Consider the following 21,073-nt stretch of genomic DNA (forward strand, 5'->3'; position numbering starts at 1 on the left):
ATTACAGCTGCATATGACGGCATGTGCAGCCACATATGTTTCTGATTAAGTCCTACAAGTGTGCGATTGCAATCATGTTCTTTTTGTCCTTTCATCTAATTCATGTCTTTTTTGTATACATTTGCATTGCTGTGTGAGACTTGTCCATTCCTGAATCCATTGTTTTGTTGGATGTGTGGGATGTGGAAGAAAAGAGAAGTAGCTGATTGTCTTAGGCAGGTTTGCTCTCATGTCATCATTCATCTGTAACACATAAAACAGCTCTTGTTCTCACATACCCCTTTTCCACCAACGCAAACCTAGTTCTAGTGCTGGTGCTGGGCTGGTTCACAGTTGGTTCAACTTGCGAACCCTCTCAGAACCTGTTTGCTTTTCCCCGGGCTAGAGAGCCACGTCATTACACCTCCGCTCTCCGCAAGTATAATAACAGCAATGGCAGACTACATCATCATTTTAAAAATGTAGCTCCTGGCTTTGAGAGCCAACATTGTTACCAAACACGACTGGTACAGCACATTTGTGCTTCTCGTCTTGAATGCTATGGGCGGCGATTTCATTCTTATTAACAGTGAGCATAAGATAATGTTAGCCTATGTTGTAAGCTAACGCTAGCCCGCTAACGCTAGCCCGTATCAATCAAATTGCATTGAAACAAACTAAATTAAATGAATGATACATATTTTAGTTGGTCTTTTTGGTCATGATAATCCCGCACCCAGCCCCTGACATAAGCAGTTCCCGGTTAAAGACCAGCAAAGAGTTAGAACCAGTTTTCCTGGCCAAGTAGCGTACCGGTTCTTTGACTGTTGAAACGCGAGGAACTGATTCTAGATTAGGGACCGGCACCGAACTGCCTTGGTGGAAAAGGAGTAACAGAGGGCTGTGGGGCTCCAGCCCGCAGCACGCATGAGTCATTCTGCGGTTAACCATTTGCGATAAAGCTTTTAAATCGTACAAGAGTGCACATGTGCCTAATATCCTTTTCTTTTTCTAGGTAAGTACCTACTTGCATGTCAAGGATAACAACTTGGCTGTGGCCCCTGTGTATGAGAGTATCACCCTGCCCCGCCAAAAGAGCCGCTCTGCAGCCTCAGCCTCCCCTACTTTCTTGCCTTCCCCCTCCTCCTCGTCTCCGTCCTCGGCGCCCGCATCTCAGACGGCCAACGTGACCTTCCACCCTCTGGCGGTGAGCGGCAGCAGCTCCATCTTCAGCAGCCTTAAGAGAATGGGCAAGAAGAGGAAGAGGAAGAGGGACACTCGCAGACACACGATCCAGAAAATCATGGGAGTGGAGGAGCAAACCGAAGGGATGCTGCGCTACGACTGTGAGACAACCACGTATGACACGCGTACATGGCCGCTGAAGGAAGGCAGGAGGAAGAAGAGTTCATCAAAGAGTAGGGATGGGGTGGAAGCTATGGCCTATATGAAGAATCCCCTTCTGAAGGATATTGATACAGAGTGTTCAGGAGAATACAGCATTATTCCTTATGCTGTATCAGAGGGGCCGGTCACAAATCATGCAAAAAGCCACTGCAGATTCCTCTCTTTGGGCTCTGTGCTGAGCTTCGAACTACCTAAGGACATGACCCTCATCCCAAGCATTCAAGACATCATTACTATTGCCCCTCCGGAGTCCAAAAAAGGAGCAGGGACTGATGCGGACCCCCTCTCGCAGAGACACACAGCCCTGAGCTCTTTCAAACAGACTCGACCCACTCCGGCTGTCACAGAAATCAGTTTCCCTTCGACAGTTGTAGTAAAAGATCTGCCCGATGTGGATAAGAGCTCCCAACCACCACTCCCTCTTTCCCCGGAAGAAGACGAGGATCAGACTGTACCATGCAACGATCTGTCTAAAGCCCAGTTCAGCCTGCAGGAGGACGCAGAGCAGGAGTGGGACAAAATGTCATTAGAGGTTAAAACGAGTGCAGCTGAAAGGGACGGGACCAGCCAGCAGCTCCCAATTTACGTGAACCAGACACAAAGTACAGCTGCACATAAACACCAATGCCCCAGTGTCCACACGCTCATCCGAGACCTCAATGGACACCAGTACCATAAATGTGCTCACAGTTCGCATGAAGAGAGTCCTGGGCTTCAGAGTCTGAGCCAAGCGTCTCATATGGTTGTGAATCTGAAGTCGACAGTGAGCGTGAGCGTTCGTCAGGACTCTGTTGACTCTGGAATCTCCACCTCCAGCAGTATCAAGTTCTGCACTGATGCTCCAGATAACACGCAGCCCAAGGGTGTGGTGGGGAGGCTCATGTCCTTTGAGGTGGGAGGAATAGACTGCGCCAAAACCAGGGAGAACAACACTCCATCAACTGGCTCACCAGAGCTAGAAACAGAGCCGGTCCACCTCGACCACCAGCAGTTTGAGGAAGAAGAAGAAGAACTGGAGGACATCTGGAACCAGACGACCAACTACAGACAGAGCATCTGCTCTGACATCATGTACCAGCCCAACCAGGAAGAGTCTGCAGAACAATGCAGAGAGCCGAATTCCCGCTCACCTTCACCCAAGACCCCGGCTGTGCTCTACAGGAACCTGGTCACAGCCTCAGCACCCAACCTCCTTGTGGCAGAGTTCAAACTCCCCCCCTATCTCCAGAGTTTGCTGGGTTATGACAAAGAGCAGGGTCCAAAAGACCACCTCCCTCCACTGGCCACAGGAGACAGGAGGTCCTGGGCGGCCTTTCCTAACAGGGAACCAGCCGGCAAGACCTCAGTGACGGTTAACGAGACGGCGTCCGATCCTGTGAAGCTTCCAGATGTGGGGGACAATCAGAGATATATTTATCAATACAGAGAGGAGGAGGAGGAAGAGGAGGCAAAGGTGGGGGAGGAGGTGGACGAGCATGCAGGATGTTCGAAGGTGAGGTCAGCGTTTGGTATTCTGTGAAGTAGAAATGATGAGATTGGATCCATAGAAGTCCTGAGTGGCAAGTAAGACAAAATAAATTGTGGTGATTAATTTTCAAAGATTTCACACTTGGAAAAAAGGTTATTAGAAGTGTGTTAAAATGCATAAAAAAATGTATTAGGTAGTGATGCATTTTAGCCTCTTGTGGCCAAATTGATTATTACAACAACAAACACTAAATCAACTTAGAAAGATGATCCTAACAAAACCTTTTTTCACATGTTCTTAAAGGTGCTGTACACGACATTTAGAGCATACCTATAGTTCAGAGCCTGAGCAGGAAATGCTTCAGCACAGCTCCCATATTACTACCAACTCGTCATATACAGATGCTTACAAACAACCTGAGGCGTCACATTTTAATGCACCCAAACTCATGTGCTAACATTCATCTGCGGCCAGATCAGCTACCACAACAAAGAACAAAGGGTTACAACACATGCACATGGAGTGTGACTTCATTCTTGGCTCAGTGCACCATTTCTCCACCATACCATAGTAAAGATTTCTTCACTGCTATATTAATTTTTTGAAAGCCTCGTACAGCACCTTTAAGTGATAAACACAGAAGAGAAAACAATCTCGGTCAGAATTAGGAAATGGATCACCAGAATTTTTTCTGTCACTTGCCTCTTACGGCTTCCGTAATGATCAGTTCACCCAAATGTTTAAAAAAAAAAAAAAAACAAGCACACACAAAAAAAACAGGATGAAACATATTCCTACTGGTATCCAGGCATTTGGATAAATTTGGTATTATATTCCCAGATTTTGAGATATGTCTTTGAGATTGGAAGGGATTAGAATTGTGTTTGTGATGCTCACAACAAAAATGATAATCAAAAAGAACCAACAGGTCCTATAAAGGGGTTCAGGCTGTGTAACAACTAACAAGACTTTAAAATGTAACGTTTCCTTGCTCTGAGCTCCACAAACACAGTTCTATTCTCCTCTAAAAATATCAGCATCTAGACATGCAGAAAAAAGCATTAAAAGTTAGTTTTTATGTTATTTGGGTGAACTGAAACCTTAAATGCTTCATTTATTATAACACTAATTTATGCAGTAGTAATACAGTACAGGCCAAGAGTTTGGACACACCTTCTCATTCAATGCGTTTTTCTTTATTTTCATGACTATTTACATTGTAGATTCTCACTGAAGGCATCAAAACTATGAATGAACACATATGGAATTATGTACTTAACAAAAAAAGTGTGAAATAACTGAAAACATGTCTTGTATTTTAGATTCCTCAAAGTAACCACCCTTGCTTACTAGAATATAAGACATGTTTTCAGTTATTTCACACTTTTTTGTTAAGTACATAATTCCACATGTGTTCATTAATAGTTTTGATGAATTTACAATGTAAATAGTCATGAAAATAAAGGAAACGCATTGAATGAGAAGGTGTGTCCAAACTTTTGGCCTGTACTGTACATTTAAATGTTTGTGCAATATTTGCCTTTGCCTTAAACCAACTGTATGATCAACTCATACTTTGTCATCAGAGATGACTGTGGATTCTCTTCTTTCTAAACAGGACCAGTCAATGAGTCTGCTGTCAGTTCATATGGGTTTGGATGGCGTCTGTCAGCAAAGAAAAGCTTCCCAAAGCCTGGAGGACATGGAGAAGCAGGGAGAACCGATGGCCACAGGGAGGCGCTGTAACACCCTGGTAAGAGTGGCTGCAGTCTGTTAGAAACACGGCTCTCAACCACAGAGAGGAGTTGTTCTTTTTGTCTAATTGTGTGAATTTAAACCCTCTCAGAGTGGAAAGCCTGAGCTGCAGTCTATGGAGGGAACACTTGAGAGGAAGCACAAGCTGCAGCTGGGAGGAAAGAAAGTAAGAAAGGCTCCGTTTTCTGTTTAAGCCAGCACGGTCAGCAAGAGTAAAGCCCACAGTCAGCAGCACACACTCTTATCTTATTTTCACAGGCCGCCTCCAGAGGCTGGAGCTCCTACCACGCCGTCCTGTACAGACACACCTTGTGCTTCTTCCAGGATAGAAAGGATACACTGAGGGTAAGCAGAAAATTTACAACAATACGAGCCCCAGAGAACAGAAATGATAAATAATTGAGTTGGACTGTATGAAGTCAATGATGATTAATCTGTGCTGTGGTGCAGAGCTCCGCATGTGGCCTGCCGCTGAACCTCATGGGAGCTGAGTGTTCACCTGCTCCAGAGTACACCAAAAAACCCAACTGCTTTCGGCTACAGTAAGACTTCAATAACCACTAAATCATAAAGACAGCTGTGTGTTTAGGTTGAGGTTGTAATCGTCGTCTTCTCTGGCCCTCAGGCTCCGTGATGGGTCCGAATATCTGTTCAATGCCTCCTCGCGCTTTATGATGAAGAAATGGATGATGAAGATACAAGCAAGCACAGGTAAACATTCTATTTCTAAGCTGATGTTCGTTAAATCTGAGCTGATGAGATAAGCTGATAAGAATTGATTTCAAAATACTGCTCCTGGTTTATAAAGCACTACACAGCCTTGCACCTCAGTACATCACAGATATGCTCATCACCTACACCCCAGCAAGAACACTTCGGTCAACAGGCAGTGGCAACTTACTCATCCCTCACACCAGATCCAAAGAAGGAGAAGCAGCTTTTAGTATTTATGCCCCGCGAAAGTGGAACACCCTGCCTGACACAGTTAAACTTGCCACATCAGTAGCCATTTTTAAAAACACATTAAAAACCTATCTTTTCTCTACAGCATTTGGTTGAATTGTGTGCATGTGTGGTTGTGGGAGTGGGTGCACATGTGTGAGTAAGTAAGTGTATATGTGGTGAATATGGAATAGCTTGTCTACCTGCACTCTTCAATTAATTTGTAATCGATTTTTGTTAGTTTTTTCTGTGTTTTTTGTTGTTGTTTTTTTAACTGTAATTATGTGTATACATTGTGAAGCACATTGAGTCTGCCTTGTGCATGAAATGCGCTCTATAAATAAAGTTGAATTGAATTGAATTGAATTGAATTGAATTGAATTGAACTGATGTGAAAATATCTGACTTCTTCATGTTTCTTTTTCCCAAAAGTTCAGAGCGAGTCTTCGTTGTCAAGCGTCCCAGTCGATCAGGACCTCCCTGTTTCCCTGTAAGAAATGACGCTCCGACCCTTGATTTTAAGGATCATCTTTAGGATAATCAGTAATTATAACAACATGTTTCCCTCCCACCTTCCAGAAAGCCCCTCCTCTGCTCCCGTTGTCATGGTCTCTCCAAGTGCCACTGCTCCCCCCGCCATGATGTCACGTCCACATTCCCCAGACGCAAACCGCCGGGCGCCGCCCAGACCAAAGAGATTGTTGTCCTCACCAGAGAGTTCAGTCACATGCAGCAGAGTCATTTAAGGAGCGTGGATGAGCAGTCTACCATGTCATCATCAGATGGAGGCGGCTGCGGTAAGGCCTTCTGCTCTGTTGCATCTGCTCCACATTCACACTCCGCAGAAGCAATAAAAAGCCCCACCCTCCTCTATAATAGCCCCTCTGAGCCACCGGTGGTTAAAAGAGGCACTTTGTTATGGTAGTTATTGATTTGACAGGATTTATATTCATTTTCCCAACAATGATTTCATCAAACGAGCTGGTTTTGCTTGCTTCTTTACTCTTGAGGCTACTGCTGAGCTTAAAAGGGCTTTGTAGTGGTTGAGATCAGTGTTCTCACCGTGGAAGAAAATAGTGAATGGCTGGTGCAGGTGCAGTGTGTTCCACTAGGGGGAGCTAAAGTATTGTCTCACTGCATATTAAACAACTGGAGTACCAATTCAATTCATATCTGTTGCTGCAGTAAAGGTTCATTCCTGTTTTGCTGACATGTTCACTGAATAAACACAAGACAGAACCCTAAGATTATAAAGTAAAGGTCTTCCACTAAACCGAGAATAAACTCTCAGTCAGCGTATATATACAATCATTATAGTCCTACTCTGGAATTCTCCACATGAACTAAGGTCTGCTATAGCAGTGTCTCATTTTTTCATTTATTTTCCTGCAAACTTTAAGTTAGATTTAACATGTATGGTTAAAACTTTTATTGTAGAATCAGTATTATTATCATGATTCCCCTTTTTAATAATAATAATCATATTAATACCTTCTTCTCTTTTCTTATTCCAATTTCATTGTATTACTCTTTTTTTAAAATGTTTTTTTTAATGTTTTCATTTATGTAATACCTTCTTATCTTATATGTTATGGTCATGTACAAGCTTTGCCCATTTTTGTTTTGCTTTTATTTTGAAGCCCTTTGAGTCTGACATAAGAAATGTGCAGTGCTACACAGTAACTAAGTACATTAACTCAGGTGCTATTCTTAAGTACAATTTTGAGGTAGAGATTTTAAAGAGATTTTATGCTATTGTATACTTCCACTCTGCTACGTTTATTCAGGAAATATTGTACTATTGACTACTCCATTAATTTTTTTTGACAGCTTTTACTTTTAAGATTAAGATGACACAATGGTGACCATAACAAGCTTTTAAAAAACAACACAAACAGTGTTTTCAAATCTTTTTGCCTTCTGACATTTACAACAGCAGTTTGTAGTCTGGATTTCAGACATCTTTCCGCAAAAATACTGATTTTACTCTCTAAACCTTTCACGTTTTCATTTCAGTAAATGCTCAAATGATCCAGTATTCCACAAAGATCAGAGAAAAAGTCCCAAAAACTGAAAACAAATTTGTGTACCAGAACTTTTTTTAAAAATTTTCATTCTTCTCCCATGAATCACCTAACAACTCCTCCACCTCTGGAAATGGATTATATACAGTAAATAAACTTTTTTGTCCCTCAGTTTTTCTCTTCCTAATGTCTGCTTTTAATAATGTCTCGTCCCTGTCTAGATGATGAAGACAGTTTGAAGCAGACGGTGACTCACTGCCTGCCTGGAGCATCCAGAGACAACACCTCGTCCTCCCCTCACTCCCCTGTCTCCAGCGGTCAGGACTGGCTCAGCAACAAGCGTCGCTCCCACTCCTTCACATCAGGTCAGTTTGCAGCTTTTTTTTTTTTTTTTTTACAATATTTTTATTAGTTTTCAAGTTTTACAATAAAATTCAAACAAACAAAAGTAAATGATAACATACATAAAGAATGCAGAGCAGAACCCAAACCTTCATACACACACCCATTCACACCAGGTAGATTTGCACGAAATTATATAGGCCTATGTATACATACACGCACACATACATACACATGCATGCATTGCACACGTATGCATATCTAAACAACATGTACACACATATATTCTTATAAACACAACCATATACATACTTATACATACACTACTGGTCAAAAGTTTTAGAAGACACCCACTTTTCCAGAATTTAATTGAAAATGATGCAGTTTAATGTCTCAGTGTACTCTAAAATGAATGCACATTTGCAACATTTAAAATTCTTTATTGAGCATGATAGTGTTTTGAAAGTAAAAAAAAGATTCAAAATCACATTTTATGTTGGACTAAAGGACTAAAAAAAGACACAAAATGACCAAAAAAAAGACACAAAAAGACTAAAAAAAGACACAAAATGACTTACAAAGACATGAAAAGAATTCAAAAATGGACAAAATAGCCCAAGACTCCATAGAGTTAAGTTGTTAATCCACTTCTTGTTTCCTGAAAAAAGGCCTACTTGTATAATTCTGAAATGTACATTATTTTCCAGTTTTGGTTAACCTTACCTTTTTTTATTTACCTCTGGCAGTTCACCACTTACCTTTGTACCCTTCAAGCCGTTCATTTGACTTGAACTGCTTGAATTTCAATAAAAAACTGAAAAAATTGGGGTGTTCTAAAACTTTTGACCGGTAGTGTACATGTAAACATATACACATAATAATAATAAAGATAATTAAAATTTTATGACCCTATTTCCCAGATGCTATAATGTTCACATATGGTTCCCACAATTGTACAAATTCCTTCAGCTTTCCTTTGGTAATGTAAGTCAGTCTTTCCAATCCGATGCACTCTGATAGTTCTTTTTTCATTGTTTTATAGAAGGAGCCTCCATGCTCTTCCAGTTCAAGGCAATAGCTCTCCTGTCATGCAAAAGTCCAAAGTCCAACACTTTAGTCTGTTTCTTTGTATGTTTAAAATCCTTGGGATAAATTCCCAGTATACAAAGTTTTGCACAGAAGGGAATCCTGACTCTAAACACCTCAGACATACAATTGATAACCTCATTCCAGAATCTTTGTATCTTTGAACATTCCCACAGACAGTGAATAAGAGTACCTTTATTATATTGGCATTTAGCACATGTATCTGGGATATGACTTGACATACGATTCAGTTTGCAGCTTTTCACCTAAAAGATCTATAACGTGTCTGAGAATGATAAACAGCTGTTTTCTAGTCTCCTCGTAATCCTTTCACTGTTCTCTCTCAGCAACTTTCCAGAAGATCAAACCCATGCTGCACACCCCTGGAGGCAGAGGTTTGGAAACTGGCTCCAACTACTGTGTGACTCTCGTAGTCGGAGACAAATCGTCAGACGGTGCGTCCACGAGCAGAAGCTCGGAGCCCCCGCTGCTGGCCTCAGCTGGATGGCAGCAGGACACCTATCAGGACTCTGCTCTGAGGAGCTACGTCAGCCTGCCGTGGCCACGCAACAAGTCCGTCTTCAAAAAGTTCTTCGGAAAACGGGACCTCTAAAACAATCTTACTAAAGGGTTTTATAAATAGTTTGTGCAGTGCACATATTTGTTGAAAAGCAAAAAAAAATGCTACTACTGACTATATTTATGATCGGAAGAGCTACCACGGTTTTATTTTTGATGTGTTTTAGGTAAATCACATAAATCAAGTCCTTTTATAATGAGTGTTTGTATTGTTTTCTTGTGAAAGGAACATTACTGTGTGAGTGTGCATTGTGTAGTTGTAGATTTGATTAATTGTGTCTTCTCGCCAGTCTTATTTCAATTTTTTTTCTTTTTCTTTCAGTTTTTGGATTGTTGTGTGATTGGGTTAACAGCCTCTGTATTAAGTAAAGCTACATGCTCAGTAGAGAATCAGTTTAGAATTCACATTTAGAAAATAATACCAGTGATATCATCATCAGTTATGACCAAGTATTATAACATTAACTTCACATGTACAGCGTGTGGTGCACCAGAGAATTTTCTTCTTTATACTAAAAGCAGCAGTTTGATACTGCCTGAGCTTGTTTGATATTAACACTTTTTAAAATACAAACTGTAGCAAAGACTATTCATAATAAAACATTAAAAAGCAATGATTTGCTTCGGCTGTGATTAATGGATGAAGATATTTATTTTTAATACAGCAGAGGTGAAAATGTCTCTTATTCGAGCTTTGTTGTCCTCTCCGGAGGCTTTGAAGAGAAAAAGGGGATTAGATGAATAGAGAGATTAAAGGCAAGGCCAGGCTAAGAACATCTTCACATCATTAGCCTTCTTTTTGCATATTAAAGACATGATTCAAACAAATCCATAATCAACCGCTTTTATGCTGACATTTTCTGGAGACATTATAGCTGCATAATGAGTCATATGCATAAAGAGATTTCCAAAAACTACTGTTTAGCATTACAAAATATTCAGCAATTCCCTTCAAGATCTCTGAGGGACGGATTAATTACAACACAGAGAGAAATGGCAAAGAAATGGGTCACTTGGTGCAGATTTTAAATCATTTTCTGAAGATTTGGAATACAGGAAGAACTAGAAATGCTTAATTATCTGAAGAAAATGGAAGCGTGCATGTTGAGTTTGAAAATTGCAAGTGGACACACTAAGCCAAACATCTTATAATGTTTGTTGTTTACATGTGCGATAACATCTGGGAGTTAAAGTTGAAGCACTGAAAGCAGTTGAAGTAGAAGCACTGTCTGGGTTTAAAATGTCATTTAAAATGTAAAAGCTAAGAGCAGTTGAAGGTGTGATCAGGAGTGATTCCAAGTTTAAGCATTTAAATTGTCTGGTTGCATGAAATGTATTAAAGGAGTTGAACTGTGAGTTGAGGTGGAAGATAAAAGCAGGTGAAGTGTCTTTAAACTCACTATATGTATTTTTTTTGCCACTTCGTCTCTCAATCAAAACAATAACAAAAGAGATTGGTGACATTGTGACGTAGCGTAGGATCATGGGAGCTGCTGTCTTCACCACTACTGTCATCATTACAGTCAGCTTCTCCTGATTAGGATTCCTGCGGTGTTTATATTTTTCAGGAGTATTTTATTGGAAGCCGAAGAATCCACAGAGGTCTCCTCCTCTACAAAACAAACCACCCATCTGATTATAACCAGTAAAACACTGATAAAGCAGGTACGTGTTCATTTTCCGTGTTTCTCCTATGCTGCTTGGCAGGAAAGGTTGTCACAAAGTGGCTCCAAGCCAAGCTGATGTTTTCTCAGCTTGTTTCTCTGATAACTTAAGGTCCAGATGTCCAATAACTAAAAGCCTTCATCCTGTTAAAATATATAGTAAAAAAAATGACCACGATCTAATTTTTTTTATCATAGAACATGGCTAAAAACTGGATAAAAAGTTAATTTATAACAGCTTCTGGCAGACAAAGCACAACGCTGACGCATGGACAAAGGGGACATGACTTCATTGACAGGTGTCCAAATTAAATGCACCCTTACCTTGATTAAAACTACAGATTTCTCCGTTTGAACATTGTAGGAAACATTTGGGATAATGTACAATACGTTGATTTTAACAAAAAATATAACATTGGTCTTAATGTTTTTAGCCATTTTAACGTGGAAAAGTTTGAAATTTGATTTTTTTAAATTTTGCACAAATAAGACAAAAGACAAGGATAAAGAGATAACAACAAAAGGAAGGTGCAAGGTAGCGGCAAGAAGCCCAAAAGGGCTTATACAGGGCCTCTACCTATAGTAAAATTCACAAGTTAAATTAAAACAAGTAACTATCACATAAAAAAAATAGTGACACATAAAAATGACGCAAAATTATAGTAGTATTAAAAGTAAAATGTGTGTGTGTGTGTGTGTGTGTGTGACAAAAGTTACATATTATACCTTCAAAGAATGTTGGTTTAAGTGTAAAAAGTGAAAGCAATAGAAATATTAGTTTAAGCGCATGGGGTCAAACATAGCTGAAGCGTGTGCACTGTTAGTAGTTGAAGCGTCAGTGGGTATGATAGCAGTGACGGCAGTTAGATCACTCTAAATGCATGCTGATCTCCAACATGACGTCATTAAGAAGTGGACCTTTCTCCCATTAACCACCTTAGAAACACACTTTTGTCAAGCAGCACTATCAAAAACATTTTTTTTTAGAAGACGAAGGAAGAAAAAGAATTGACTTTTGGCACAACCACTGCACCTCCTCTCGGTTCATGCAGCACTGCCAAAAGTCACAGTGTGGTCTTGGCACGCATAGACGCATACACACATGCACACAGCAGCTACAGTAGCGTATGCAATGGAAACAGCTCGAAAAAGCTCTGCGTTTGTGGTGCAAATTTGTCAGAAACATCCAGTAGAGGCATTAATCACAGCAGGTCAGCAATCTGCGAACCATTATCGGGACTCTATAGAGCCGAATCCTGTATGACTCAGCCTCTCACAGCACTGTAAAACACACACCAAGTTTGTTCACTTTATATACAAAATCCCCATATAAGTCATGTACATGAGCCACTGCATTGATCTGTCTGTTATTAGTGTAGACAACTTAATATTCCACAATGACATCCAGGATGTGATTGGCACATTCACAGAGTTGCTGTATGCACATATGGCAGCTATTTCCCTGATATGCATGGATTACAAACATTTGGGTTTTCCCCTCCACAATAAAGACAGTTTTTGTGTGTTTTTTCCTTCTTGTCAAGTTTGGAATGACAGCCACATCCTTTGCAGCCCAGAGGGACGCAGCACCGGCTGATCAATTGATCGCCGTGCCCTCGATCTTTGTGTCCGCTCTGTGCCCTCTGACCTCCACATCATCCGCTGACAGCTCCTGACTCCTTCTCTCATAGCTGTGGGGGTTTCCTCCCTCCCCTGCAGAGACATTGATGCCTGTGTGTCACCACACTCTTCCTCTTCCTCCTCTGAATGTGGCTGGGAAATGGATACGCGCACCACAAAACACAACACCCACGCACTTCTCCACACTTCGGTTGTTGCCGTTTCCCCTGTCTAACCTCAAATAACAGCCCACACGACAGATCCTACCAAAAAGGTGAGGTGAGGCTGGTGTTTTGTTATGTAGCCAAGTGGGGAGTGACTCACCGGGGTTACCACAGTCATTCAAAGAGATCCGGAGATCACAAGAAACCATTAAGGTAGTGTAACAGAAGAGGGATGTCCCCAGGCCACGACCCCTCCCCTGCTGCAGCATGACTCTTTATATATCATAGATTCCTACAGGGAATATGTTAATGATCGCTCTTTGACATCATAGTTGACCTATTGTAGATAATTATAGATTTATGTCAGTATTTTTGGAAAATAAGTGCTTTCATGAATAGCAAAGGAAAAAAACGACCAGGCTCTAAAAAATGTTTATCGTAGAATGTGACTAAAAACTGGATAAACAGTTAATTTATAACAATAATGTATAACCTCTGGCAGACAAAGCACAACACTGACGCATGGACAAAGGGGACATGACTCCATTGACAGGTGTCCAAATTAAATGGACCGTTACCTTGATTAAAACTACACATTTCTAGTTGTTTATAGATATTTTAACGTGGAAAAGTTACATATCATACCTTCAAATAATGTTAGTTTCTTCGAAGGTATAAAAAGTGAAGTAAGTAAGTAATTAAGTAATTAAGTAAGTAAGTAAGTAAGTAAGTAAGTGTGTGTGTGTGATGGCCACAGCCATGGCCACACAGCCATAAATATCGGTAACCCTCAGCACTCATACATTTGTTTATAGTTAAGTTTTGTTGTATTTGAGTTCATACACATTATACATTCAGTTAAGTAATCTGTCTACATTGGTTTAACATTTACTATCAAATAAATCACACAGGTTTTCTGTTTCATACAACACACTTTATTTTGACAGTACATTAGTTTTCCATTTGAAGCGCGCACAATTAGTTAGCTTTTGTACAGTCTTTGTTTGGTATAGTTTCATAATTATTTTCTTTTTGAGTTACCAGTGCTACTTTCTTTAGACAATTAGTAATTTCAATTAATTTTGTTTGGTTAGTATAGATTGTTTATTTAAGTGAGTTAATTCTCTAGATTTGCTTTGTTTGTAAATTAGCTGTAGTCTTTTGTGTTCAATGTTTGTAAACCCCCTCTTGTGTTTATTATGGGCTGATCACCCACTATATAAGTTCCCTCTTGTGTTTAGTCATCAGGTCTGTTTGTCTTCTGTTAGTTTGTTCAGTTGACCATTATACAGTTTTGTTAGTTTGACCTCTTTTATGGGCCCAATTCTTTACTACTTTGTTTGAAAATTTTGTTGCTTTATACTTTGAGTAAATAAACACCCCTTTTTTGAATATACTACCTGTTGTCCTCATTGCAGGCTGACTCAGTCCCTCACAGTGTTAAAAGTGAAAGCAATTGAAATGTAAGTTTAAGCCGAAGTGTCAAACATAGCTGAAGCGCGTGCACTGTTAGTAGTTGAAGCGTCAGTCGGTATGTTAAATGACAGCAGTTAGAACAGTCTAAATGCATGCTGGTCTCCAACATGGCATCATTAAAAAGTCCACCTTTTTAAAATTTTGGAAATGTGTTGAAATCATGCAAAGATTTTACTTCTTTTATTTTGATCCCTTGAGCTTTGATCCCTCAATAGGTAGGCCTGCAGAGGGATGAGCTAGTGGCCCGGATACAGGCTTTGAAACCCAACACTGTCTGCCTCCAGCCGCGGGGAGCCCATGAAAATGATGTAATGGGAAGAGTGGTTTAGGAATCATCGGTGGTGGGCAGCAGGGTGGAATAGCGGTTAGGAACGCAGATCAAATGGCTTAATTTCCACAGCCTTCGGATCCCATTTGACATTAACTGCCCACCTGTCAAGACCAGCAGACCTTAGTAATGCCCATTAGCACAATGAGGTGAATTAGAGCTCAATTATAGCTTTTGGGGGAATGTATTTGAAATGCCTGTGGGCCATGCAAAGCAAAGCCCTGTGGTGAAGCTGTGAGACGTCACATGCTGCAGTACAAGCTGAGAAATTACCTTTATTTAAGGGAGCACTTCTAAGTAAGTAACATGTGCAGGCTCTGGCTCTGACAAATCAGACATCACAGATGCTAAGAAGCTTTAGTGCCACATCTTTCAATAAATCACACGGGCATCTTGGGAAATAATCTGTGAATTTGAAGTCCGGCTTTGGGAAAGCTGTGGAAGGCTTTTGTGTAAGTCCCACGTGGTCTTTTGAACAATATGTCAGATTTTCATCAGCTGTGTTTGGCATTTTGGCCAAGGGCTTCTCGGACAATATATCATAATATGCCCCCCCTGCTCCACCCCCTACAGCTGTCATTGTGCCTCCTGGGCTGGTACCACAAAGTGCAATAACTGGAGAGAAATCATCTAAGCCCCAGCGCCCCACCATCCACCATCCACCCGCTCCCCCTCCTTCCCACCAGCAAGCTCTCTTTTGTCCTGGATTGTCAGTAAGCTTCTTGAATTTCTGTGTCCTCCATGTGTGGAAGGATAAAGGGTGCAGGGTGCCACATAGACATCTGTCCTGCAGATATGGTGCGAATGCATCTCTGCGATATGGACGTTAATTCATTTCTTATTCATTCAAGCTATTCTATATGGCTTAGGACGCTTCAATACATTCAAGTCCCCTGACAAATTGTTACAGTTGCACAATGGTTATGTATGAACAAACCCAGGGTGTTTACAATGTAAAACAGCAAGATGATGACCATATGTCTGCACAGCATTAATGCAGTGATGCAATACAGATGCTTCTTTGAATATGGAACAGGTTTGTCTTCTGTGCAAAAAAAAGGAAAAAATTGTATGGGGTTTAATTCTTCGCTACTGTATCAAATATTGGTGTGAATATGTAGCATTTCATATCAATTATGACTATAAATCCATAGTTCAAAACCTTTCCTTGTCAGACGTACTGCCACACATCACTGTAAAAAAAAAATATATATATATTTATTTATTTTTATTGATAATAATAAAATAATAATAATAATAATAATAATAATAATAATAATAATAATAATATTAATAATAATAATAATAATAATAATAATAATAATAATAATAATGGTCTTTTTTCTGATTATTTTAGATTTTTAATGTATTGAAATACATGAAAATATCAATACAATTACTAAAATATACTATGAATTTACATGAAATACCTGTATCTGTAACATATTAATTTGAAAAAGAAAATTGCACATTATCACATAAAAAATGTAAATACATATCTAAAATTACATAAAATATATTACAATTAACAGCAAAAACGTATCTGTTCTGTAATTTTTTACATATATGTATATATATATATATATATATATATATATAAATATATATACACACTGTCAAGAGAGATGAGATCTCTATTCGCCACACACCAGCTAAGTGGTATGAGATTGTGGAAATCAGGGACTTTCCAGCAGGGTAACAACAGTTGTTGACAGTTGGGCACTTTGCTAATAGATGATGTGATACACGAATGGCACTGTAATGATTGATGTTGATCAAGTATGATTAACGTGAAAAAGATGGAAATGAAAAGTTGATAGTGATTGTATGTAAAATGATAAGTTACAAAGTTGATGTGACTTGATGAAACAACTGTTGAAATGAATGCAATAATAATCCGTTTGTGTCAGTATGTGTGGTAACCGGATTGATCGTTTGAAATTTTGAGGCCTGTGTTGAAACGAAGTAACTGAGACAGGGTGAAGCCAGTAGAAAAGTGGAACTCAAAAGAGGAAGGATCAAGCCGAGACATGGCGTACGTGCTGAACGTGTTGGGCTGACAGATACACGTGAAGGAAAGGTGAGAGGGACGGTCCAAGGGATCGGGCCATAGCAACAGCAGAAATCAGAAAGAAGATTTAACCAATGAAAGGACTGGTGAGGAGTGGCAATGAGGTAATGCTCTGAAAGAAGGAGCCGCAGAGTATAGAAGCTGCAACACAAGAAGAATCGGGGAAATTCTTCTCGGGGAGCTGCAAGACTCTTCAACCGACTCTCAGGATCTGGAGACGACGCCTGAACGACCACATCGGGGGAAAGGACTCAGGTTCCACAAGCAAGAAAGAAAGAAGATCAAGAAAGAAGATCTCCAATTTGACCGGTGAAGACGAGAGACGAGTGATAAGAAGAACAACCATTCCAACGCCAGTCGATGATAGATTAAAGGATCAAGGACCAAGGGACCAGTCAAGGATCACTCCGACTTTGGACAAAGTGGAGAGCCACGGCTGAGGCCTGAAGCCGGGCATTGGGAAAGAGTTACTTGGCCAGACAACTCTCTCGTCTCCTTCTCCAAATCTGCACGATTAATTACCAGCTACAGCTTCATTCAACACAGGCAGTTAGGGTATCATGGTAAGAAATTAAATAGACGATAATCATTTTATTGTTGGGATTTTTAAAATTTTTCAGTGTAATCAATTTTGGATCAATTTATGCTGTATGCTGGCACCTTGCTATATTATCAATAAATTCTCAATTGCATATAAAGCCACAGCTGTTCGTGTGAAGCGACCCAAGAGAAAGAGAAAGGCTTAAGGCAGGGAGGACATCTGACCGAGAGCCGAAGAGAAGCAGTCTGCAGGAAAGCAGTGCTGTCTGGTGATCAGCTAAGGAGAGCCAGAACTCCGCAAGTGAACCCGAAGAAGGGAAGCAGAAGAAGGAGCGACCATGGAGAGAAGGGATCGAGTCCCTGAGAGTCCCATAACCCATAGAGCAGACGACTCAGTCAGCTGTATCCAATGTGGAATCACAGTGGATGAAGCCAACTACCTTTGGGATGTCAGCTCAGCACTATGTTGCACCCAATGCTACCACTAATGTTTCCAGTTCCATACTACTACAGGGGTGATCACCTGCTCTGATAACGTCTGCCTGCCCGTGGTGTCCGTTGAGGCAATCATAGAGGTATATAAAAATGCCACAATGTTAGAGTTTTCTCCTCAAGACCAGGGCCAGAGCAGCAACGGGGGACGTATGTTTCCACCTCGCTATATATACTGCGCCGCCTTCACTCGGGTCTGGGAATTCCCTAATGGGGATCGCGTATCCATTGCACATGTCATGGATGGAAGAATCATCGCGATAAGTCCAAGGATGGCTCCTGCCCCTGGAACCAGCAGAACACCACCGAGACCAACCACTGCGAACGCAGCAACCCAGACCGAAAGCCGGGTATGGTACTGCAGGAGTAGGACAGGGAAGGATTTTTAACAAGTAACAAGTAACTGAGACAGGGCGAAGCCAGTAGAAAAGGGGAACTCAAAAGAGTGGCCAGACAACTCTCTCGTCTCCTTCTCCAAATCTGCAGGATTAATTACCAGCTACAGCTTTATTCAGCAAAGGCAGTTAGGGTATCATGGTAAGACATTAAATAGATGACAATCATTTTGTTGTTGGGATTTTTGAATATTTTAAGAGTAATCAATTTTGGATCGATTTATGCTGTATGCTTGCACCTTGCTATATTATCAATAAATTCTCAATTGCATATAAAGTGAAGTAGTGGACCTTAGATTTTTTTTATCTTTTGGTATTAAAAGGTGGTGTGTAATAACTAGGATCTTATTGGTTACATATATATATATATATATATATATATATATATATATATATATATATATGTATATATATATATATATATATATATATATATGTATATATATATATATATACACTACCAGTCAAAAGTTTTAGAACACCCCAATTTTTCCAGTTTTTTATTGAAATTCAAGCAGTTCAAGTCAAATGAACAGCTTGAAAGGGTACAAAGGTAAGTGGTGAACTGCCAGAGGTAAATAAAAAAAGGTAAGGTTAACCAAAACTGAAAAATAATGTACATTTCAGAATTATACAAGTAGTGGGTTAACAACTTAACTCTATGGAGTCCTGGGCTATTTTGTCCATTTTTGAATTCTTTTCATGTCTTTGTAAGTCATTTTGTGTCTTTTTTTGGTCATTTTGTGTCTTTTTTTAGTCCTTTAGTCCAACATAAAATGTGATTTTGAATCTTTTTTTTACTTTCAAAACACTATCATGCTCAATAAAGAATTTTAAATGTTGCAAATGTGCATTAATTTCAGAGTACACTGAGACATTAAACTGCATAATTTTCAATTAAATTCTGGAAAAGTTGGTGTGTTCTAAAACTTTTGACCAGTAGTGTATATACATATACATATATATATATATATTACAGAACAGATACGTTTTTGCTGTTAATTGTAATATATTTATTATATTTATTATGTCATTTTAGATATGTATAAACTGTGAAATACATTGGACACCGTCATGAATACTGTAATTTCACAGATTGAGACTTTTATTACAGTTTTGTGACCGACAAATTAACATGTGAGCTTTAATAGATTTATCTGTTTACTTTTAGCTATTTCAACTGCTGACTCAATCCAATCAAAATACAACCATTATAATAAAAGACACCAAATGTTTTTTGATTTTTAAATTGGTTCAATGTAACCCCTGGCAATAGTAGAAGTACCCCTTACTGGGAAACACTGCTGTAAATGATATGCCCATAATATCCCAATATGGTTGCTCACATCATAACACATAAAACACACGCACACACACACACATACCCTTTACTTGGTAATTTTGGCAAACTCTTTGTCAGTGTTACATAAGCCATCTGTCGCTCTGCTACAGGGTGAGTCTGAGGATCATCCTCCAATCAGGAGAGCAGCTCCTTCAGCAGCACCATGCACCACACCATCCACTCTAATTGCCCGTTAAACTTGCGCCAACAATAACAAGGCAACACCATATTTCCATATTAGTTAAAAAAAAAAGAAATACAACCATTGCAATGTTGACTTTGAAGCCAATTCAGCGACTGTCAGTGCCAGTTGATCCAGAGGCACGTCAGCGGCGGCCACAGAACAGATGCTGGCACAGCAGCGTGTCTGACGCAGATCACAGCTGGCAGTTCGCTCTGCAGCCAGCCTGACAGGTTACATCAGTTACACAAGCAGTATTATAAAACAAGCCAAAAAAGCCTTCCATGTATTTTAACTTTGAAACGACCTGAAGATGCTTTAGTGCTGAAACAAATATCTTTGCCAGAGGGTTTCTATTAAAAACCTTGATACAACTGCCAGACTTTGGAGCTCACGCAGAGTCAGTGAAATTCCACTTGCAGCAAGTCTGTTTGATCTGAACGATCCAAAAAAAAAAAAAAAGCATGAACCTTGAATGTTCTTGAGCTACTTTAGTCTCTAAAAACTTACTTTACTTTTTCCTAATTAACCTATATGATTATAGGTTAAAAAAAAAAAAGTATTTACATTTAAATTTTCATATATCATTGGTGTAGGCCCAAAGCAATTTGTATTCTTCTTCTTCAATTGTAAAAATGTGAAGCTTATATATGGCAATAAACCGTTTTTTAAAACATATTAGGCAACAAAAAAGGGCATCATAGACTACGAAAATCTTAAAAGCCTTATAAATTTTGCCAACTTCAAGTCTAGTTTTGAGTTTCCCTAGCTAGGCTAGCTTTCGATTTCAAACTCCAAAATCATATTGATAACTGCTCATTTTGACCAATTAATCATGTTGGTAGACTAACTTAGACTTAGTAGGCTATTTTATTTTCATTCGAAATAAGGTTTGTGGCTTGATTCCAACAATTTTTCTTTTGTTAGTAAAGGTTGCCGACCCCTGGGCTAGGCAATTAATACAATTTTATTTTCAAGTCTGATTTTGGCTGGTTCTGGTTTGTCTTGTGTTATTACTCCAATGTACAAATTTCTATTTTTGCTGAGTCATTGACAGGATTATGTAGAATATAGTCCACCATAACATTGAGAAGATTTTGTCAGTGTATTAGAATTTCTTTGATTTAATTCAGTTTTATTTTATTTTTAGATTTTTTAATGTATTTATTGTTTTTAGTAGATTTTTCGGTGCACTACATACAACATATTTAACCCCCC

The 21,073-nt window shown here is 39.6% G+C and overlaps 2 protein-coding genes across 2 annotated transcripts in view; both read left to right on the forward strand.

The window, feature by feature from the left end:
- LOC131993884 (spectrin beta chain, non-erythrocytic 5) overlaps positions 1-1,401 on the forward strand; it is a 27,381-nt gene extending 25,980 nt beyond the window's left edge. The window contains exons 24-25 of the mRNA XM_059359950.1: positions 995-1,338; positions 1,371-1,401. Of these exons, the coding sequence (XP_059215933.1) occupies positions 995-1,338; positions 1,371-1,401 (375 nt within the window). The remainder of the gene's footprint in view (positions 1-994; positions 1,339-1,370) is intronic.
- Positions 1,336-10,215, forward strand: LOC131993482 (uncharacterized). The gene is made up of 10 exons (XM_059359415.1): positions 1,336-2,878; positions 4,473-4,607; positions 4,701-4,775; positions 4,868-4,954; positions 5,060-5,151; positions 5,235-5,320; positions 5,984-6,041; positions 6,131-6,348; positions 7,797-7,940; positions 9,351-10,215. Exons 1-10 carry the CDS (start codon positions 1,418-1,420, stop codon positions 9,614-9,616), a joined length of 2,622 nt encoding a protein of 873 aa, XP_059215398.1. The 5' UTR covers positions 1,336-1,417; the 3' UTR covers positions 9,617-10,215.
- Positions 10,216-21,073: the final 10,858 nt, after the last annotated feature.

The sequence above is a fragment of the Centropristis striata genome, chromosome 20 (genome assembly GCF_030273125.1).
Source record: "Centropristis striata isolate RG_2023a ecotype Rhode Island chromosome 20, C.striata_1.0, whole genome shotgun sequence".
Lineage (NCBI taxonomy): Eukaryota > Metazoa > Chordata > Actinopteri > Perciformes > Serranidae > Centropristis > Centropristis striata.